The sequence below is a fragment of the Anopheles funestus genome, chromosome 3RL (genome assembly GCF_943734845.2).
Source record: "Anopheles funestus chromosome 3RL, idAnoFuneDA-416_04, whole genome shotgun sequence".
Taxonomy (NCBI): domain Eukaryota; kingdom Metazoa; phylum Arthropoda; class Insecta; order Diptera; family Culicidae; genus Anopheles; species Anopheles funestus.
The window spans coordinates 25720202-25744209 of record NC_064599.1 but is presented as its reverse complement, the minus strand read 5'-3'; the positions used below and the strand labels follow the sequence as shown (position 1 = coordinate 25744209).

Genomic DNA, 24008 nt, shown 5'->3' with positions numbered 1-24008 from the left:
AATAGTCAAACAACACACTGCCACCAGAACGAAATCCATTTGAAGTTTGCATATTTGTTGAGGTAAATTAACACAAGCTAAAGACGTCCTGAATTAGCTTCATTTGAATATCATCGACACGCAAGCCTGATGCGAGCACGGAAGTAATAACTGTAAAGCTCTTTCGCGCGCTCTGTCCGTTCGATTGTTGGCGTTCTGATAAAGTGGAGCAACAAAATGTATCCCACCTTTTCGAGACAGTATCGATGTGAGGCCCGAGACATTGACAAACTGGTTCGCGGGTTCAATATATTTTGATTTGTTTCTAATTGTGTCTCACCTTGTTGTATCTGTGTAGCTTCGTTGTAGCTCTGCGTTGGGAATGGCGATTGCTTCTCCAAGAGCTCACTCCCGTGCGCGTAGGTCGCTTGACTACCCGTTTTTACCATTTTCCACTATCGCTGGAACCAGACTTTCCTATCGGAGGTGGAGCCGGATTAGCCGGACTAGCATTGTGTTAATTCAATGACACGCTTGTCGAAACGCACTTCGCGCTGCTATTCGTAAGGCCTACGTTATTGTACCAGGAAGAACATGAAAACATTGGAAAACTGTCTTTCGTGATGATCTGTGTCTCACTTGGCGAACATTGTGTACAAACTCGCATGCAGGTTCGGATCGCTTGCACGCAATGGAAGATACAAAATACACCACCGAACCTTTTGTAGGTCATACACGTTAAGCACACGCGGCTTGACGTTAAGTTTATGTGCGCAGTGCTTATGGGTCCCATTCTTAACATCCTACACCTCGCTGAGCTTAAACAAAACGGCAATTCCGTGCTTCTCCTGCCCGCCAAAGGGCAGGGGGAACGTCACATTGTGGGATCATGACTTGTGAAGGTCTTTACAAAGTCGATACCTTCACAATGCCAACGGAGGGAACTGTGCTGTACATCATTCGGTGGAGTTATGTCGATGCCGACCCTTCTACGGCAAGTTCATGATCAACTTCATCGTACGCCATCGTATCGATCGGACACGTGTGTGTCGCCGGGCTTTGAGTGTCAACGAGATGAATATCATCACGGGCGCACGGTAACATGCTTCCGGTTAGGCATCCCGCTGACTGTTGAAGACGGTTGGCATCAGTCGCGAGATTGATGCGATCGCTTACTGTCTCAACTTTACGACCCCTTTCGTTAGGAACGTTTTATGAACTGGTGACAATATTAGGAAACAGCGCAGTGTATACTGGCGCCGTTTGTGGTTAATTTAAATCTTAAATGAAGGGTTTTTAATGAGTGTGTGGGGGCCGAAACTGTTGGGCGCTTGCTTACGGTACGAAACATCTCATCCCATATTGCACTGATTGATCGTTTCCACTTGCTGCGGGCAGTAAAATTTCGTCGTCGATGAAGTGTGGGATGTTTTCACAATAATTGGTCGAGCGGCGTTAAGATAAAAAAATATAAACACACCCATTAAAGTGACACACTTATCGACGGCGGAATCCATCTTACGACGGTCGGTGGAATTGATTATCGATGCGTTGAGCATGTAGCTGTCGAGTGCGATCTTGAGATATTTTTTCGACGAAATGTACACTCCCACAACATTTCCGAGGAAGCGCTGCTGGACGTAATGCTGTCTGATGCATTCGTTTTGTACCGAGCGAGCATTATTTGGCGTTGTGTCGCCATCAATTGGAGTTTGAAGAATTAGTCAATATTTGCTTACCACTTTGTGAAGCATTACTCGAGCGGTAAGGTAACGATTGGCCGATGAAGCTTGCGTTTGGAAGATTCTGTGTCATAGACCGTCATGGTTGTGGCAAGAAATTAGTCAGTTTTCATTTTTAACTGTCGACCGACTTTACCGTGTGACGTAAGCAAGAAGCCAGTGACGTGAAAGTTGGTGTAGGAGATGGCCAGGAAACGAGAAGTATAGTTTTTACTGCGATTAATTTCATTCATCGATAGCTTCACTGGAGAGCACTATTTCATTATACTGACTCAATGAGCTAGAGAACTTTCAAACCAAATATTGTCTTCTTGTGCGCGGCATTTAAAAACCTTGCTCGAATCGAAGATGCAACATTCCATTCGCCAATTAAACCACTCGACACTTTTGCATTCATCTCAGCTGTTTCGATTTGGCCTCGTTACACACTAATCATGATTAATGGTCGATCGGGCAAAGTCTCAATTAAAGTCAAGCTGCAGTCAAGAAAGAGTTCTCGAGTTGCGCGAAGTGGATGGACGTATACACGGGAAAGTCAAGCGAAATATTGCGTGAAGCTTCTCTGTTTCTTCGGGTCGCTACTTCCCTTTCTTTGGTAAAGAATGTTCAACTCGCCGTACGAGAAAGGACTTTCTTGCTTCCGTTTGGACAGCTGCTGCGAAGAGGTGAAGATCCATAAATACATGGTGGCGCATGTAAGATGAGGTCGAGTGCCCACTGCAAACGGTATGCACCGTGCGAACCTTGAACACGTCGCCCACGAGTTCTAGTTTGCTTTGCTTACTTTACGGTGCTACTACGACAGTCTGTACTCTGCCTCGAACGGCCACTGAATTTGCAACCTGCGTTGCCTTATGTAGGATTAAGGGCATTCGTTGCTATCAGATCAGCTGTACGCGGTTGGTTGCCTTGCCCTGCACACAGTGCACTATTGAACAGTAAGCGCAGCAAAAGGAAGGTAATGATACCGTGGGAGGAGATCTTGTTGTTAAAATATGCACCGCAATTGATGCCTTACCTTGAACATGGGCAGCGCAGGCTCACTGGTGTTGTGCGAAAAGGAATTTACAAAACTACCAAAAAAGGACTTACACCGATAACTATCAATATGGATGCATCTTTGAGTGAACACGCAAATTCCTTGCAGGAACGTATTCATTGGCTGATTAATGTTAATGTCATACCAAACGATACGCAAAAATTGCAATCACGTGCCGGGGGGATGCATTTCGTAAAATTGCATTTTTTTTCGCAACAGAGCCGTCCATCCGCCCTTTTTACGGTGGATGCTTCCCGATGCGGAAGCTCTGGATTGATGAGATTTATTTTTTTCGCGCGCAAAACCAACTCTCTCATTCCTTCGTCGTTTATGGTGGATCACACCAACGAGGCGTACTGGTGCGTCGTTTCGTCTTCGAGCGTCGTGTGTGCGAAGTCGCGAGTTGAGAGGCAATAATAATAACGAGACTCACGCGACTGGTGGTCGTTTGCTGTGTCGCTGTCGTCGTCGTCGTCGGTTGCGACACAGAATGTTTGAACGGATCAGTTCTGTTTGAGACGTTCGATCGGATTCAACGCGAAGCTTCCTGACACGTTGGGCAGTTGTGTATCGGGAACTTGATAGCCTCACGACCAGTCAGGGCATTACGGGCGTGATAGAGGTGATTGTTGTGAAGTGTTATTGAAAGCTTATAGAAAGATATTAATAATAATAGAAAGTTAACTGAAGGGTCTTTGAACGATCGCCATTTGCCCGTTAGTGGACATTCGTTTGGACGATCCTTAGGACTAATCCAATGTTCCACCATACACGTCCATCGGGTGCTTTATTTGGTAAACGTGCTTCCCCGCCTTAACGAGTGAGTCACGATTTGTCGTTCAATGAAGTGAGTTGTCGAACGAACCACGATCGATTAAGAAGATATTTTAGTGCCGAAAGTGAGGTGTGCTAAATCAGGAGAAAAGCTGTCCAAAGGGGACACAACTATCTTGTTTCGTTTACTAAAACGGTGAGAGTGTTAACCTAAAATGGCGAACGTGCATCACCATCATCATGCGAATCATCGCCACCGTCCGTTCTGTGGCGTCGATCGGCAGCTGAAGAAAATCGAGGAAATATTTAACCAAAATCAAAAAGAAAATGAGGTGAAAATTATTGAATCGCGTACCAGCCGAAACTGTACCGTACATGGTAGCCATCGGCGTGGATCGGTTTGTTCGGTGAAACGGCGCGATTCGGTCGCTAGCTCGGTCAGCGATCTATCCACGGTTGGTGCGGGCAAACAACAGCGACCCTCCTACGGTTCGATTTACAACGTAGGCCGGGAAGCGGAAATGGCAGCCCGGCGTCGTAGCCGACTAGGCAACCGAAACTCGATCGCCAACTTTGGTGATCTTCAGCAACAGTATACGGTGCCGATTATCATGACGGGTAGGAAAAGTTTGTCCGGGTTTGCAGATCCAAGGCGTAGGGATAGTATGCCCGTGCTGAACACGATAAAACCACTGTCTAACAGACCGCTGGAACATCCGGCCGATTTTCCTTCGATGCTTCGTGCCACCTCCGTATCGACGGTGGATCTACGTCGGAAGCCCTCGATGAGTGGTGGTGGAGCCGGCGTAACACGACGATCGAGTATGAACAGTAAACGCAACAGCCTACACTTTGACGACAGTTTATCGACGGCGAAATTGCATTCGATTCTAAAGAAGGCAGCATCACCGTCGAAGGATAGTGAGGATAGCGGTGAGCATGAGCTCTGTGACATGACCAAGCGCCTGTCGTTTGATTCAGGCATCTCGAAACCAGCCGGTTTGGGCCTGTCCAGCCACAACGGTCACAATCGGCGCAACTCAAACGATTCCAGCTACAGCTCATTTTCCCGACGTATCTCGATCGATTCGCTTGATGCCAGCCGTCGGTATTCGAGGCGACTCTCGGACGCATCATCCTTGTTTGGTGAGGAAGATGCTAGCAGCGGCAGCGGCGGTACGAGCGATATCGATCGCATCAAGGTGCTGAACAGTAGTTTCGCGAACAGCTTCGACGACGCCACCGCTGGTAACCATGAGGTAATTCATTAGAATAATACCATACGCGGGACAGTGTACTCTGGGGCACAATATGTGCACGCGATCGCGCAATTACTATTAAAATAATTCAAGTGAACCCACGGCATGACGAAAACAAGGCAATCGACGGTGCGCGCAAATATGATCCGATCGATCGCCCGTGTGGGATTTGCAGGGTGGAGCAAAAATAAATGACGATTTTGCACTTTTGTGTACCGGACATGCCTCACTCTCGCTGCCCCCAGATTCCAACGTCAAGTCTTCCAGAGTTCGCTGGAGGTACTGCAGCATTGGATCACATCATAAAACGTTCCATTCATGGAGGGTACTTAAGAGATTCTTGATCTAGTGACGTCTGCAGGAGTTTTTGCTTGCTTTGCGTAATATCAGTTCATCTCGTTTGAATGTGATGTCTACTATTGCTGCTTGGATTTAGTAATTCATCATAAGAAGAGTCAAAAGATGATCTTATTGTAGAGAATGCTCATTATGGCGCCAGTTTGATCACTTACACGAGCGGCAATTGTGCGTTTGGTTGGTACAGCGTAACGCTCATTGTATGCGGTAGTCCTTCACCGGGTCTCGTCTTAATCGCCAACCGTGAAGGTCAAACTCGGAGATCTTGATCCGGTAATGATCCGGTGAAAGCCGTAGTAATTAACCCCTGCGAGAGGCATGAGCAGAAATCAGTGACAAAATAACACTGTAACGATCATGTCTGATCGTTCGTTACGATCGTTGGTTCAGACACGCTTTGTATGTGCGCATCGTTGTATTACAGCACACGAGGGTAATTGTGATAGAAATGGTAATGCTCCTTGAGGCAACATGCCGAGTGAGAGCTCTCGAACATGGCGCCGGGGACGTTCGGCCAGATTGACGGCGAAGAATGGTGCGATAGTTCTTCGGGTTTTTGGACGCTGTGTGGTAGCGACCAAAGTAGACGGAAGGATCGGTGCAGCAGATTGATTGGTTCCGCTTTGACGATGTGGCGCCAGATGCGTGGGATAATTTTATGGGTTTTTATTATTGCTGAAACCGCACCACTGATGAATATGAGGCGGACTCGATCGTGCAGTTAAACGTTTCGGGGTTCCTGTTTACCTTGCTCAGAACCTGAGGTGTGTGCGTGTGTGTGTGCGTGTAAATTGTTTCTGTAAATATTACTTCCATCATGAAGCGTCGAGACAAAGATATTCTGAGAGTTTTGGAGAAGGTTCGTGTAAGAAGGTTGTGAGAACGACATGACAATTTATTTGCGCTGAATCATGCATGCCAAACAGAATGAGCAGCGCTGTTGTACCATATACTATTGTTGCCGTTTAGCACGATTGGCAACAATTGATCTCAAAGCATGTCACTCTTGCTACATGCTACCGATTGAAAGTGACGCCATGGTGGAGAGCTGCCGAAGTGGACAGAAATCTTTTCAGAAATCAAAACGCTTGTGTAGGTGTAGATTGTTCAGCTGATTTTCGAACCACATCGCATTGTTGGTGATGGACTGTCGGTGGGGTTTAAGGACGGTAGAGCGGGCAAATGTCGTTTGCAAAGTACTATGATTAAAGGCCTTACCCGCCTAGTGGTTAGCAGTTGGATTGTTTGGACGATGATGACGAAGGAAGATAAGAATGCAAATTGTGTTTTGTTACCGGTCCTGTTATGCCACCCGCAATTCAAATACACACACATACCCACAATTTACATGTAACTGGTAACCGGTATGTAATATAACACTTCCTGCGATAATTTCTTGTGCACCCTCTCGAGTCAGGGAGTTAGAACGTGATCAGTGTGTTAAAGATCCAGCTGTCAGTGGATGGGAAACGTCCAACGCGCTGTGCCTGGAGCAGATCTCAACTTACCTGGGCAGGTTCATTTGATCATTGGGCATTGATGTTACGTTCATTCCTTCCCAGTAGTATCATTCACCCGCAAGTGATCACGTTACAGAGTTGCTACGCGTTGTAATTTTTGCACGATCGTCAAAAGCATAGTTTTAGCGCTTGCTTTTAAGGCATTCTGACTTGAAGAATGATTCATCCCGTTTCGATATTATGACACAAAACCGTACTCATTCCTTTTCCATGACTGTTTTTGGCAAACGTGCCAATCCGCTCGCTGAGAGTTCATTGAACATGCTTTGTTTTGAAATTTATTTACCAAGACACTCCTTCAGGAAAGCCGTTCGGTTCGTTACGCAAGGAGCTTGGCATCACCCACACGTTCGGGTTTACGTTTTGACGATTCTCTGTCCAGCTTGACTGTTCGTCATTGTCGTCGCTACGCTTGCCTAAACGATGTGCCGTTCCCTTACACGGTTCGAGTTCAACGGATCGCCTGAACATAACGAAGATGATGGATCGAAAGCTTGCCTCCGTACCGCCGTATACGTGGATGGATAACAGTCCTTACTGGTGGTCTTGTCTCGAACGCATTACGATACCTCCAAAGGGATCTTCGTATGGCGAAGAGCAAAATCTTGTACAAAATTCTGGGCCCCGAGTGTCCAGCGAGTGTCTGGTTGGCGCTGGAAGATTTTGTTTTATACGTGGAAGATCCAACTCCGTTGACCTATTAACGCCGTCAGCACCATGTACGACGAATTCACGATACGCCGTACCGGGTCTATTGTCGACGGCAAGTGTGTAGAATGCTTAGAAAGGAGAGTGGATTGTTGGCCAGCCGCGCCGAAAATGGTCTGGCAAAATATTGTGATTTTATGTGTTCGTGATGCTGCTGCCGTTGTTGTGGCCTTCTCACTGCCACAACGACGACGCGTTGTAAGCAGTGTAACGTTTTTGATGAAACTGGTTCGTCGTACGTAACCTATGGGTGAGCGTTACGTTTTTGGGGGGAGTTGGTCACCGTGCCGTGGGGCTCGATAATCCAAAGAACGTATTCTAGTTCTTGCCTTCTATGGTAAATGGTTTCACGCGGATGTGGACTGTACGATGTGTTCCGTACAGCCTGTCCTGTTGATAGAAAGAGATGATAGTAGTCATTAAAATCCCAGCAAGACACAGATTGTATTATGTTGTTTTTTGTTTCCCCCGGTCTCGCTCTGTTTCGGTGGCGTCTTGTCGTAAAACAATTCGCGACCGTTTGACGTGCAGTTGAGAAGTGTTTTATCGCGCTCTCTGCTGGAGTCTGTCCACAGGAGCGCCTCTATTAAAATGGATCCAATAATTTAAGTATGGTGAACTGACAAACAAACCAAAAAAAAATCGTCTCGTTATTTCTTGATTACGAGCTGAATTTTATGAGGTTCCATTTGATGATCCGTGCCAAAACATTGACAGGTGGAAAGAAAAACACCAACCGCCGTTTTAGGAATCGGAGGATCAATATTTGACGCTCGCGAGTAGTAGTAGTAGTAGTAGTCGCCGGTGGAAAGTTCCAACGGCAGGTGTGAAATTTAACATGTGACGCCGACTTTGCAGGCGCTCCTTGGAGTTGGGTCAAATGCACGTTTATGGGGATGTTATTTAAGGAGTTATTTTGTGGTTCAATTTTAAGTTAGAAAACGGTTCGTGATTGGTTATTGGATTTATTGATTGGTTGCTCGGTCATCGATCGAAGTTTAACTTCCCTTGATAGGGAGAAACAATTTATTTGCATATAATTTGAAAAAATAAATTACTGCCACGAACTGATCAGAATTGGTAGGTTGTCCGATACAAAGCATGCGATAAAACGCTGTTCGATCGTTGTTGATAAATTGCTCGAGCTTACCTTACATCCTCCAGCAATGTATTTTGATTGCTCAACCCTGTCCATATACGTCCTGGGTACTAAAGTTGGAAAAACATGTCATCGACATCTTGTGTCCTCCGTCAAAAAACATGTCACCAACGTCACCAATCGTTGACCAGCGTAGCCGGGTGACACTGCTACAGTGCGCGCCGATAGGAATCGTGTCAATTCGCCGGGCCGACTCTGACTCAATTCTCACCATCAAAATCGTATGTTCACTCATCGATGCCATATTCGTGTCGGGTATTTACGATCCACACATCGGACCGGGATGATCATCTCCCGCCTAGTGGAACGTACGCGCACCACCACAGGAAGGCAATTCATTAAAAGTCAGTTTGTCACGGCGACACTAACACGAATCGTGCCCGGAATGTTGACTTCTTGTTGCCGGCAAAGGGGAAGGGCAAAACCAAACAGCTCTCTAACCGTTTTGCTTGTCACCCGGATCACCTGGACATGATGAATGCACAGCCTCGCGCTTTGTATTACGCTCGTGTGTTTTTTGAATGAAATGTTGATTTTGTTGATCTTGTTGGAAATAATCGTCCTCCCACGATCATAATCCACTGCCTTTTTGCTGGTGCAGAATGCAGACGAGTATGATCCCGAGGGGGCGTGTTGTTACATATGGAGGGACCATAGTATTGGGGTTGGGTTGACAACGCCCCAACAGCGTTCGAGAACTCATGTAAAATTAATTAGTGCAAAATAAGTGGCGAATGAAACGCAATAAGCCAACGCAGCTGGTACGAACCGTTGTGTTAACAAGCGAAGTTCATGTTAGCTTTAAAGCTGTTCCATAAGTGAACTATTGATGAAATTTATTGCTACGCTGTTATAGACATCTTTAGTAGGTTTATTTTTTTTAACGAAAATTGTTAAGTACAATTCAGTACTGTTTAGGGTTTACTACACGTGCCATGTGACTGTCTTACTGTTGCGCTACATGCGCGGTTCGTTGCGTTGGCTCTGATCGTGGCAGTTTCATACGATTTGTAGCTTGCATGGAATATTGTACAAAAGTTGTATGCAATCGCTCAAATCTGTCCAGGGTTGTAGCTTTAGTGGCTAAGGTATCATTTCTAAGTTTTGTTTAGTATTGCTACCATTAGACAGATATGGCACCTTACGTAATGTTTCGCTTGACTAACTAAAACTGAGGATCGTCCCTTTAACTTTTAATTCGTATGACAAAAAACAGCTTGATTAGGGGTGACTTTTTTAATATAATGAGCCAAAGCGAAATGCACCAGAAATTATGTATTTGCTCCACTTTTGTTTGGTGTTTGGTTTAGGCACATTTATCTAACACATGTTTCACCATCCGTTTACTAGCAATGCTGCATTTTCGGTGTGAATTAATCCGATCTGGCATTAGGTTTTTCATCTTCGCATTTCTACGCATTGCGGCCCTATCGAACCGGAACAGATAATACGTTAACGAGCGCTAATTAGCAATGCCTCGCTAAATTCCTTTTAAATGAATCACGTCTAGGGGGGTGGAGGGGAGATCAAGCTAACAAGTATGGGGACTACAATCGAAAATAGTAAGCATTTTTCGGGCGTTTGTTTTAACTTTCCCTTCCCCCAAAAATTAAAAAAAGGTGTAACCTCTAATTTGCCTAACGTAAAGTCAAACCTCAGCCCGACGGATTATGCAGCCCGGAAAAACAGGGCACTAGCCCTCGGAGGTCAACCATTTGACTCTTTTATGAGTTTTTTTGGGATTGCGACAGTAAAAATTTGTCACGGCTGTGTTAGCAGGAAACAAAACAGTCATCGACACCGGATGGAACGAAAAGTATGTGCCGTGTATCGTTGCAATAGGCCGAAGTTGAAGCTCATAAACAGTTGGCTAATAAATGCTGCTTGTGTCACAAAAGGGCTCGGGAGGCTCATATCATAATTTCCTCCCCCTTCACTAACTAACCCGTTGGTTTCGTAACAAAACTTACGAAAAGAAAAGCCACCGAAAGAGAGAGAAATAAAAAACACCCGTGAAAGATCTCAACGTTTGGTAGTAACGTGAAAAACAAAAACCCTTGAATGTAGGGAATGACATAACATCAAGAAAAAGCTACTGATCGGGGTGATGGGGGGGTGCGGTTTTGCGATGGCAGAAAGAAATGATGGAAAAAGCCTTCACAAAACCGACCGGTGATCATCGCACCTTCACACCCATTACCTGATCAGCATCATTTTCGTATGAGAGGCGGGCTTTTTTTTCGTTGTTGTTTTAGGTGGCCCGCCGTTTCATTCACTTTTTTAGGAGGAAAATTTGGTCGATCAGTGATCAAACGGTGGCCACAGGGTTGGACCGGGTGTGATGAGCAAGGGTTGGCAAATAATTTGACAATCATACTTTTTGACACCTAGTTATCCAAGCGAGCGTGATACGTTTATTTCGGGCTTGTGGATGGGACTTTTGGTTATTTTGTTTTTCTTTCTGTTGTTTGCTTCACATTTCTGTTTTTGTTTCAGCGTGTGGTGGGTGTTCAGCGTTTATTATGCGTGTGTGAAGTTAGCAAATATCAGACGCGCGAGTGTGCAAACTATGGCCTATTACCGCACACACCGTTAATGGGCGGCCCAAATGGGATGGGCTTTAATTTGGACGATCTACTATTCCATCTATTTTTGGGGGGTTTCGGTTGCACTACCTTAAAAAAAACGCGTTCGTTAAAATGTTTGTCTTTTTTTTTATCTATTTGCAGGTAAGCAAAGGAGCATTCTTTTCGTCTAATGAAGTTGCCCAAGTAAGTGCATGTAAGGTCGATCCATCACGGTAAAACAGGGCCCGGACCGGCGGAGGGAAGGAAGCTAATGATAGAGAGGATGTTAAGCGTTACACCTACAACGCAACCGGGAAAATAGACCAGATGGCTAAAAAAAAACAGCAAGGAATGGAAATTTACATTCCACCAATTTCAAACCTATGGCTCGTGCGATTTTTCCTTCATGCGCAAAAAAAACGACTAACCAAGGTGGAACACGTGCAACCAAACTGTTCAATATGTGCGATCATTAAAAAACGCACACCCTCTGTTGGATAAATTCCTTTACAGTACCACTAAGAACGTTCGGTTGAAACCTTTGGTTCTGCAACTGCTTGAACAAGCAAAACGAAAGAGGAAAACAAACTCAGAAAAAAGAGGAAAAGGAAAATAGTTTGTGCATCTCAGCGGTGCTGCTTAGTTATTGTACTTAAAGAATTATTGCCAAACACCTTGTAGTTATTTGATTTATGAAATTACCAAACCATTCAACAGGGCGAACACGTGTATCTTTGTGGGTATTTTTTGGGGATAAGAATAATTGCATCATTACAACAGACACACCCACACACAAGAACACCTTCCCTTTGGTAAAATTATTAGGAGGTAAAGATGAAGCGAAGAAACTAAATCGGTAATCACATTTGTTCGCACTGTGAAAACCCGGGTTTATAGAGAGGTATCCGGTGCGTGCAGTGACCATGTGGCCATCGCATCAACAACCTTTTTCCACGAGTTGATACGAGTTGCAGCGTGTGCGGTTGTTGCCTTTAGGTTTCCTTGGAAAAAGAAGAATCTTTTTTTAGCTCTGCGTGGTGTGGTATAGATTCGTTATTAATTTCCATTTGAACCCCCCCCCCCTCTGGGTTGTATTGATTTGATTTTCAATACATGATCATGATGATGAGGATCGGTTTTTGGGAAAGAGGAAAAGATGGGATCCGTCCCAAGGTTCGTAACGGCGGTGCACCATTACTGTGTGGTACAAACACCGACAGAAGAAGCCGATCGTCGATGGTAATCTAATTTAAATTTCATAATTTTGGGCGCCATGGAGATTTTTTGCTGTTGTTGTTGTGCAGTAAAGAGCAAGCTTTTGCGGGTTTGAGGTTTGAAGGAAAAGAACCAGTGAAAGCTACTTGCTTCCAGCCGCTGCTGTCAGATTTTGAAATGTGATCGCAGCACGATCTTGTTTCTATTTTCCTAATGCTTGCGTCAAAATAACAATTATGACAGTTGTGAAGCTAACTTTTCTTGTGTTTTTTCTTCTTCAAACGTTGTAAAGATGAAACTCTTTCAATTAGGCGTAATTACTCTTGGTTGATGGTGGTTATGATTTGGACAGGACGGGTTGATGACGGGTTTGATAAAGTGAGAGCAATGTTAAGGGACACTACCAAAAAAAAACCCACCGATCCATATCTAATGTGTCTCACACTAAATAAAGCGGTAAAACAATAAAAACCGATGTGACAAAATGGTTTCGTTAACGTGGAACGCGCAACATTGGACCGTTCTCACGCGTTTAGTGAGAGGAATTATTTTTATTACCACCGGTGCGGTCTCCGGTGCGCGCTCCGTTGGGAAAGTCAGCGAAGGTTAGCCTTCAAACTGCTGTCCCTCACTGTGAAAATGCATCAAGTGGGATGGGGGTGCTTTTCGTCAACAGATGACAATTTTACTTAACATCCGTCGAAAAGCCAAAAAAAGCGAAGGACAGTTTCGATGACATAAGCCTCATCAATCCATCATGGCGTTTTCCCTTTTTTTGTTGGTTTCTTTAGCGATCTTGTTGCAAACAAGACACATTTATCAAACCGTCATTACTTTTGTGAAAGTGTTTTTTTCCGCTTTGTAAAGGCTGTGCGAATATGATTTATTAGGTAAAAGAGCAAAACAATGAAGCAGAAAATGATGAACCCTCTGAAGCAATTGCAGCAAAAGAGCCGAGTCACAAATCCCAAATATCGGTGAGCGCGATTAAACTTGATTAGGGGATAATACAGGGTCACAGGCGAGCCGAAACGAGCAAAAAAAAAGCGAAAGTGAAAAGAGATAATTGTGGCAAATTTTTATCAACACTAAACGCCACCGCTCTCAAACAACCTTCCTTGGGGGGAAGTTTTTGTTTTTGGGATTGAAAAAAGAAGAAGATATTGCTTTGAAAAAAAATGCGAGAACTAATCTACCAAAACTATATCAAAGCGGTTCATCTTATCTTTCGGATTTTTTTTCGCACATTTACGGTGGGAAGTATGGGGAGAAATCTACACCGTTCGGTGTAGGGGGGGTTTTTGGGTGGAATTGGGCATTGTTTTTCTTTTCACTACCTTTCCCACAGTGAACTACCCGTCGGCAAAGGGTTGTCGATTTCTTTCGACGGCGGCGGTTTCGGAAAAATGGCCGCTTGGATGGATGTTCCCGCCTGACGATGCTACAACACCATGGGAAAACGGAACGTAGTCGGTATGATGCAATTGCAATGTCAACCCGAGAGAAAATGATTTATGGCAATCTGGCGAAAAGGTGATGCGTTTGTGGTGGTTTTGTGGTGCGAATTTTCCTTTCCACTATCATCCACTGTTTTCTTGCCGCTGTGGCCAATAACGGTTGCTATTGACTTTTCGTACCAGAACCCCCCAAACCCTCAACAGTAAAGTTAAGCAAAAAAAAAACGCATTGTTCGTGCTGTGGATGAGAACGTGTATTTCAGTGTTTTATGTTACCTCGGTAACGGTAAAGCAATTACATCAAATTGCAACGTAGCACCAACGAGTCAGTCAAAGCTCAATGTGTGTGACATTGAGGCGCCACGAGCACGAGTTTTGGAAACGAGCTTCCGTCCGGTTAAAGGAAAAATGCTTTTACAATTTGAAAATATCTAGTTTACCAGAGCAAGGATGAATCGCATTGTGTGGTGTTGTTTAGCTTTTGTGGTAAAAGATGGCAATTTTTGTGTCAAATTAAATGTAACAAGCGTTGAAAGGATAATGATCGGTATAAACTAGTTCATATGCAGGAATAATGACTTTAAATGTGGTTCAATGTTTTAACTGAACCTCACAAAAAAGTACAAAGAAAAGGTTAAATATTTTAGAATGATTTGAGATTTTCTACTCCAGCTAAAGGCTTCTTTAAAATCCTACTAAAGCGAATGTTTTATTTTTTGATCAATCAAACTCAACAACGATCGTGATCATTTCGGGGCAAAATGTCTTCATTCTCGTGTCGTGTTGATGGTAAACTTTCACGCAGCGATCGAAGATATAATAGCAATAACAAAAAAAGGCAGGCGGACAGATCAATCAATCATCATGGTCACGACGTTCAGCAATTGCCGTGCGTACGGAAATGAAACCACAAACGAACGGTCCGTTTGTCGGCCAATCGTGTGCGTGTGTTGCTAGAAGGAACATATCTTAATCATTTTACGACTACCTACCGGCCTAAGTCGCGGGAGCGCTTTATTTTGATTTTCTAACATTAGGATGATCTATTTTTTTTTGCTTCCAACAATTTAATGTGATGAAAAGAGTGACGGGAAACGGGAAAACGCAAATGCTTCGAAAGACAGCGTGTAAGGGGAGGGGTTGCCGAAAGAAGTGTGAACGTTGGTGCAAAATGTTGTCAGAGTGATTACCACTATTATAACAATGTTGTGCCGCCGGAGCATTAGTGTTAAACCCCCCGCTTTAGCCCTCCCAAACTTCAAATCTCAAGTGTTCGGGTTGTGTCAGTGGTGACACTCCTCTTTTTTTTGCTAAACCCCGTCATCTACCATAAGGAGAAAGTGCTCTTGGTAGTGGAGGAATCGAGAAAATCCAGACGAGTGAGAAAGGTCAAAAAATTTGTATGCAGCCTGGTCTGGTCCGAACGCATGGATGGATAATAAAGCTTAGATATTATTCGTACGATGAAGCAGTGGACAAGAAGATAATTCCGCGTGAATAAATGACCTTACACGGCGTCATAATTTCGTACCTGATCTATTCACCTCTGCAGGTCCGGGGGGGTTCGTCGCTTTACCCTGAGCACGCAAGTCTTTTGTTTTGTCGTGTTTGTTGTCGCATTGCAACCGCATGGAAGATGGTGTTTTTCTGTTCACTTTTCCACAACCGTTCAAGAAGGGTCGTGGGGTAGCATTTTCCGAGTGAAAGCGAAAATTTTCACCGTCCAAACCCCTCTGGTGCTCTGGTGATCTGGTATTATCTGGTGTCTGGAGAGACAAAATTTTAGCTGCTGTGTGGCGGCATTTGTTTTTTTTCTTCTTCTTTCTCTTTTCTTTCCCTCAATCGACCGCTGGAGGCTAACGTTCAGGTTGGTTGGATAAACCGATCTAATTTGGTGTAGCTGTTACCCCGTTTTTCCATCCTCACCCGCACAATTGCGTTTTGTTGTCTATTTAAACCCACCAACATTGCTAGCATTCCTTACACACCTAGTGGCAATGGGCATTGTCTAATTTCGAAGGGAAGAGATTATTCATCTTTTTAATTGACTTTTCCAATTGGAAAATGACGAGAAAAATGCTGAAGGTGGGTGGCGGTTCGAGATGTGTACAGTGGCGAACGTGTTTACGCTGTTTGCGCTGTTTTCATTCGATTTGTTGCTAATGGTGGGTGGCTTATATTTGGGGTAAAAGTTTTGTGATAAATCTTCTTGCTTCACTGGTTGCGACAAAATCAAATTCAAAGAAAATCGGAAAACCGACCTCTAAATATTCGTTCCCGATTGAATGATCGAACAGTGATTGGAATGTAGCTCGAATGGGGAAAACAATCCGAGCAGGATTTAGCAAATCGGAAACCATAATACAATCACCGCTCACCACAAAACAAAGATTACCCTTTATGATGATGTTGGGCGCTTGAATTGTTAGTTTTTTTTTGTGTGTGTGAGTTTCTGAACCTTCTTTTCTCAACAGTGTGTGCACGGACCTGGAAAGGAATTTCCAGTCAAGTGTGATTAGTGTTTTCTTTAGTTTTATAGTTATTCCTGACCTCGATTCAAAGCTTACGGGTTGTACGGGATGTGAACTAGTCGAAGAAAATAGTGTATCGAATCGGACGGCCTCTTGACGGCGTTGAAGTTTTTCCTCTAGAACGGTACGCCTAGAACCCTTGTACGTTAGTCTGCTTATTTGTACACTGCTTAATCACACAATCAATCGATCGTTATCTCGATTATCAGTTGCGGAATCGATGTATAACTGTTCATCCGACAGAACGCGCGGATGATGATCGTTCACAGTGGGGTGTGTGTGTGGGTTGTTTTCATTCGTTTACCATCGGCCTACCGTTTTTTCTTGCTCTCCCTCATTTTGTAGTTGATGTTTATGCTTCCACTCAATGAAACACGATTGAATTTGCGCTTACGGATGATGATGAGCTTCAAAGCTATTTGCATTGCATAATGCTCATCAATCGATGATGATCGGTGCTTTGGCTGCATTCGCTGCATTACACCGTTGAGTATGATTTTATTATTATTCTTTTAACATTTTCACAACATTCAATAAACAAAAAAAAAACACAAAAAAAACAGCTCACCTCGCTCAGTGGCGGGTTTTCAACGCTTTGTTTTTGCTTCCTACATTCCATGGAAAGCAACAAAACGCTTAACAAAACGCATTGGGGTTTGCTCAACGAGCAAGAAGTGCGTCCTCATCGGTGATCATCTTTTCAGAAAAGGCGGCAACAAAAGCAGCATTTTGTTGTATATCAATTCAAAACGCATTAAAGTATTCACCGAACAAAAAAAAGGAGGGGAAAAAACTTTAAGCGATCCTTCCGTTTTCAATACGCAAAGTGTCCGGTTTCGATTGCAAATTTTTGGGTGCATCTTTTTGTTGTTTTTGTGTATTTTCTTGGAAAGTGAACGAAACCGAAATTTTAGTATTACATCGCCACAATTGAGAAGTGAGTGGAGCAACAGCAACATTAAAAAAAAACTGCTATGATACAACCGTCGTAACGGTTTCTTCCGGTAATGCCAGCTTTCCCGCTTCGGCATCATTTAAATTCACCCCCAACCGAAGAAGAAAAACGAAGGAAGAAAACTTCCACAAAAAAAAAATGCTTCCCACTATCGCGGGAAACGTGAGCCAACAGCGAGCAACATCATTTACATATTTTATCGGTTTGTAGCGCGATCATTTTGGGTACGGAGCATATGTGCGTAGTGTGCGTAGTGTTGTATGTCCTCCGTGCAGACAAGCACGCACCGCAGAAAACGGTTTGTTCGACCGGAGCAACAAATTTCTATCTAGTAATGCCTAATTTCTCGAGTCTGGGACGCGCTATTACGGTTCGATTTGACCGTTTTTTTTTTGCTTCTCGAAATTTTGTTAGAAAATAATTAATTAACTTTGATAACTGCAACTAATCTATTGTTCATCCGGCTCATTATGTGCCAGGTCGTACCTTCGCCGTTCGCCATGTCGCTGTAATTTATATGTTTTTTTTCTTCTTCACTCTTCTACAATATCGCTCCGTTGGGAAGAGCAAGTGTACAGAGATTGGAAATAAAAAAAAAGAAAACAGATACCATAGAACCTCTGTCTGTGTAGGTGTAAGTAAGTAATTATGCGTGATTTGGGAAGTTCCATCTACTGTTGCGAGAGTGCGAAGCAAGAAAAAAAGAGTTCATTGATGAAAATCGGAGCATAATGTTTTTTAGTTTTCTTCCACTCCACTTTGCTGGGTGCAGCAGTACCAGCAGCACACAAGTATTCGTTTTAGAAAGTGATACAGATTTTTTAAAAGCAATCGGTAATAAGATTGCAAACAAGCGAACCGATAGCCCGACGGGAGAGTACTTTCGCTGTGAATGGGCGGGTAGGAGCAAAAATGGATTACGTTAGTGTAATGTGCCATATGGTCTGTGGGATAGAAAACATTATTATGGAACCGATGTAAAACTTTCTAGAACTCTTCATGTTATATATTTTATTTTCTATATTTTTCCTTTTTTACTTTTTTTATTTTTTACTTTTTTTATTTTTTACTTTTAGTTTACTTTTTTACTTTTTGTATACTTTTCGACATTTTATTTTCTAATCAGAAATATAAACCAAAACCTTGCTGTGTACTATTCACGAAGTGCTTCAGTAAGCAGACCCTTTTTTCTATAAATTAACATTTTACAAATAGAATAAAGAACTTTCTATTTTCCACCATAATAAACCGGAATGTGCGTCTGCGAAAGTAGAATGAAAAGTAAAACTCTTAATTGATTCAAATAAAAGCTAAACGTTGGTCATACGTACACGAAGAGCCCTTTGTTGGGAGTAGAGCATTGGAAAATAGCAACAAATTCTAAACCACGCAACCCTTGTCCTCACTTTTCCACTGCCGTACATGATCTACATTGGATCACTTGCGATCAAATGTGCGAGAACCAGAGAGAGACCAGAACGCGTAGAGCCATTTCCGCTTTTCCCTCATTGGGGGGAGAGAGAAAGAATTAAGCAGAAAGAGATCCAGTTTTGCAGTTTCCCGAGAGCAGCAGCTGTTGTTGCATGGTGGATCGGCTAGTATAAGAGCTCCCCAACCTATTCGCGGGAGCTAATCATCACGAAGAGGGTTGTATCGGGCAACCTGTTGGTAACAACTCCACCCCTCCCCCCCCGTCAAGGTGATGATACCATTATTGTAGCCAAATGGCGAAAAAAAAAAAACCGAAGAAAAACTCACCCAACCCAACCCCCGTTCGCTTGTTGGCCTCGGTTGATTCCACTCGGCTCGTGGCTTGTTTGATTTCGTTTTTCAACCACAAACGAAGAGAAGCCGATCCCCAAGGGGAGGGGGTGGCGGGTGGTGCGTGATGGAAAAATCAAGTCCACACCACCTCCTAGGGGTGGTTTTCAAGGGGGAGGGAAACGCAACCTCGACGGGGAGAGAGGTTCACGTTCCGCCAGCCAGAGCGATCTAGTCGGTCCGATGCTCAGTTCCCAGCTAGCTCTCACGCGTATCGGACGGCTTTCGGTAGAGTATGGTGCCAGTTGTATAAACGCGCGCGCCCGTTCCCGTCTGTGCTTTTACGGCAGTTTTAAAGCAAATTTTACTGTACGTCGTTACTCATTTGCTCTCCTGTTGCATGCTGGTGCTAAAAGTGGCGAAAAGTGTGATCATACTTGTTCGCGCGTCTGTACTTCATTGTGTTCACAAGTGGCCCAAATTACCGTACTACGATAGCATAAGAATAGTGTAAATTGCGATCTCCTTTCATGCGATCTTCGTGTGATCACTTCTGTGAATGCTAAGTGAAGGCTTGAAGCGCACACCAGACGCAACAGGTTGTTCTAGTATCGATTGGCAAACACGCGGCTCTGTGTGTTATGGTTGTGGAGGAAGCCAATAAAAAAAGAACTCCCGAGAACAATTTTCGGTGAAAGGTGGAATAAACACATAACAACAACAACAACACTTAACCACCAACAGAGGGTTGAAGCGAGCCTTCCGTTCTTCTTCTCCGATTAGTGGGTAACAAACGAAGTAACGAAGAACTTCCTCTGAAATTGCGATCAGATGCGAGCGGATCTCGAACACAATTCTTAACTGAAAGAGATACGTGAAGAATATACATTCTCCACAGCAACTTCGAGCTCACATACAATATCTATGCCAATCGGGTTGTTCGGATCTTCAACGTGCTTCAACGGGAACTCTACTGGATGTGGAGGGGTTTTCGGGTGTGAATTCTTCTTCCTTGAGAGTGTGTAGTACGGGCACGGCCAGATCACAAAAACACCACAAAACAGGTTGCCGTGACGACTTCCCCTGCATAACTGTTCGTCAAAACTCATTGATTATGGGATTGCAAGCTACTGTCTCTCGTCCCCGAAAACGGTTTACCACATCTTCACCACGATCGTATTAAAAATCGTCTTGAATGGAAAATGCAACCACAAACACACCTTCCCGAACTGAAGATTACTTTGTTTGGATTAATTCTTCACCTTCTCTCCTTTCGTTCGGGTCTGGGAAGGCAGAAGTTGCCTGCCTTGCAAGAATGAGGTCTTCCATACACACACGCTCTTCTTCCGTAAGGGGCAAGGCTAGCGGAGCTAGCATAGCAGAAGTAGCACAAGAGCATGCCGTGACGTTACAGTTACATCGCGCTCTGTTCCGTTTTTCACCGTTTGCGCCGTGGAGCGCGTTCCTGCTGGTTGCTTTTCTTTCCCTCCGCCGTCCCTCCGCTCACTACTCTCGACCCCCGGATGAAGGGGTGAACTTGCTCATTCCTGAGGGAGGATGGCGAGGAGATCGAGCTTGATCGCAACTTCCCAGGTTCCGGTACTGGTTAGCGTTAGCATGCCGGTGTTGCATGTACAAGTGGCGAAGAAAAAAGCAACCTTCCCTAACTTGCTCTGCCCTTTTTTTTACTTGGGAAGGGAAGACAAACATAAAGAGAGTGAAGTTTTGATGAGCGGTCTGGCTTTTTTTTCTCACCTCATCTCATCCGTTGGGAGCCATTTTATGAGGGGAGTTGAGATACACACAAGCTTGCAAACAATGATGATGGTCAACCCATCCTATAGTGTACCCGGTCACCTCGATCCGGTGGTGTATTAGTTTATGTTTTATATTTTTATATCCTTCACCTCTAGAGACAGAGAGAGAGAGAGAGGAATAGACTACTTTACACACAAGTGTGCATTTTTGGGGAACATTTTGTTGTTGTTGCTGGTTGGTTTTTGGTGGAAAAAATTGGAAATTCCTGCATTCGTTACAACGCCGCGCGTCTCGTGCTCGTTTCGAAGCTCGTTGTTTTCGGCTCGGTTTCGGCTGGTGATGGTGGTCATGCCGCAAAATTAGTCGAGTCGCTCTGCTATAGTGCTTGTGATCTTCATTATTTCACCACCGCCGTTTGTGAGATAGTGCGCGTCAGCTTCACCGTCATCGTAAATCACGCTCGAAAGCAGACATCAAAAGCTTCGGGCACGAGTTTCAAATAAGTCCAAAAAAACAGAAAAAGGGGAAAAGAAGAAGTGTAGTTTAGTGTAGTTGGGAAAAATGTGCGTTGCGTTTTTTTTTGGGAAAATTGTATTGCAAATGATAAGATAAGAAGCTACGATCGTGAGGCATCGTTTGTGTGCGCGTTTGCGTGTATGGTGTATAAGTGAAGAGAGGTATTGCACAGCTTTATTTTATGAAGCAATTCAATCGAAATGTAGTTGTGTGTGTGTGTGTTTTTGGCGAAAAAAAAATCCACTAATTTGTTAGTGGGTCAATCGGTATGTGGATTTATGATCGTACTTTTTTTTATGTTTTTGTTCATGTGAAGTCTTTCGAAAATGTGACAAGAAGTTTTACAGCACTTGTGGAGCAAACTTAACTGGAGCAAACGTACAGTGAAAGCACATCAATCCGAACCGTGATCAATTCAAATGATTTCAATTATTTTTTTTTCTAATTAATTTTTCATCCATCTGCAAAATCTTTTTCCTCAGTGATTGTGATTGATTCATAGTCGATAGTAAATATCGAATGAATGCACAATTTTAGAGTGAACAACAACACTTTCGCCACAACAAACAACCCCTTAGAAATGGCGACATATTTTGTTGTATGTTGATCTTAAGTGAGTGTGTATGTGTGTGATTAGTGCATGTACATAAAAGATTCCGTATCACCCGTGCAGCAGGTGTAGTGCAATATTCGAGAATTTAGTGTTTAAGAAAATCGTGGCCGCTCACCGGGCGAAAGTGAACGATCTTTCGCTTTAGACGGTTAGAGGAGCTTGTGGTTCCGGGTTTTTTGCCGGTGGAGACGCATTTGTCGCAATGGTACTGACGGCGGCTACTACCACATCGTCGGCATCGACCGTCGTACCCGCCCCGATGACACGTTACGATCGGGCCCTTCCGGTGAACGCTCTGACGGAGAAGCGTTACTCCGATCGACGGTTACGGCCGTGGCCCCCAACATACAACTACGGCATACCGGGCGGTGGCGGTGGAGGAGGTGGCGGACCGGGTGGTGGTGCCAGTGGTTCCACCATGCTGTCTATGCCCGGTGGCAAATCGCGCTGGATGTCCGGCGGGTTGTCCGATTTGGGTGCGGGCGGTGGTATGCGGGGTGGTGTCGGTAGTTCCGCCGGAAGTATCTACGGTGGAAGTGTCGGTGGTGGACAGCCCCGATATCTGTACGCACCGCCCGGTGCCCTGAAGCGCCAGAACAGTGACTTTTTCCTGAACGTTAAATCCTCCTCGCTGGCCGCATCGTCCGGGGCGGGTTACGACTATAACAACAACTACGTGGTAAACAACATTGCCGCACGGAAGGTGAAAAACATCGCCGGCATGACGGCGATCGTTGACAGTGATAGCAACATGGAAGTTGTACGACGGATGAGGTATAAAACCGAGGGAGTTGTGCAGAAATCGCGGATGTATGGAAGGAACGGAATGGAAATGTACACCAACCCCTCGGGGCGGAGGATGTCCCCCCGGGTTGGGATGGTAAACGAAAAGCTGGAACACGCAGCTGTGGGATTCTTCGATGTAGTTTAATCAACGGAAATTATGTTTCCTTTACAACTGTTGCTGTTGGGGCATTTCTTTCTGTTAGATTAGTGATGTTCGATTGAGCGTGGTTACAAGTATCTTGTGATGTATTATGATCGGGCTATTACTGATTGAACAATTAGTCGAACATATTGAGAGCATTGTTGGACGGTGTAATTCATGTTGGACACGATGTACTGGGAGTTACTTTCGATCTGAGATCGAATTGTTGCATATAGTTAACAGATTTGAAAACCTTGAGGTCTTTGAAATATCTTGAGATCTTGAAGTAAGTTGCAGGAAATCGAGTAAAACTTATTGAAATGTTACTCTCAAAACAACGTTTTGTAAATTGATAGAAATTCTTGAAAATCTGAGCAGCAATAGACCAAAATTTTCTCAGACGTTCGTTACTACTTGAAGTCTTCCAAATATTGGAGGATTTGACAAAAGCCTTACGTGAGCCATGTTTTGCCATGTTTTGTAAATCGGTAGAAATTCTTGAAAATCTGAGCAGCAATAAAACAAAATTTTCTCAGACGTTCGTTACTACTTGACGTCCTCTAAATATTGGAGCATTTGACAAAAGGCTTACGTGAGATTTTTTTTCCCAGATTTTGAAAATCCGATTCGGCATGTAGTGGTAGAGTACGTAGTATGAAGTGTTCTTTTTTAATAATGTTAGGAATATCTCACACGATAGGACCGGCAACAATATCTCTTCCTGATATCCTGAACAACTCTCAATCCAATATTTGTACTAGTTGTACTTTAAAAAAATCTCAAAATCGCCTCACCTTAAACGTTGAACTATTTTAAATATATTTTCCCCTCCACGTTTAGGACATCTTAAAATCCTAATGTCTTGTTCGAGCATTGTTGAATTTCCAATAGTGCATTAAATTGTCAAATTTTACAAAAAAAATCCAAAGTTTTATTGGAACATGTTTGCACTGCTTGTCATTAAAACAAAAAATGTGAATTATGTGCACTTTCATTTTTTCCGGTTCATTCTGCACGTCTCGTGAAGCGTGAAGCAATCCATCAGCTTGAGGGGTATTCTCAATTTACGAAATTTGACAGCCCAGACGGATCTGACTCGCACCTGATCGGTCCGAAATGAAATCAACCATTAACAAACAAAAAAAAAAGCGCGAGGCAAACAAAACACTT

General features: G+C 43.9%; 1 protein-coding gene across 9 annotated transcripts in view; it reads left to right on the top strand.

The window, feature by feature from the left end:
• LOC125770427 (WD repeat-containing protein 47) overlaps positions 1-24008 on the top strand; it is a 63140-nt gene that overhangs the window by 21720 nt on the left and 17412 nt on the right. Inside the window, exon 1 of one of the 9 annotated variants that reach the window (XM_049440031.1) lies at positions 1141-4793. The exons of 7 other annotated variants lie outside the window; for them this stretch is intronic. In XM_049440031.1, the coding sequence (XP_049295988.1) occupies positions 3750-4793 (1044 nt within the window). In that variant the 5' untranslated portion in view covers positions 1141-3749. Of the gene's footprint in view, positions 1-1140; positions 4794-19231; positions 22685-24008 lie in introns of those variants that run through there. One more of the 9 variants, XM_049440030.1, reaches the window with a different exon arrangement.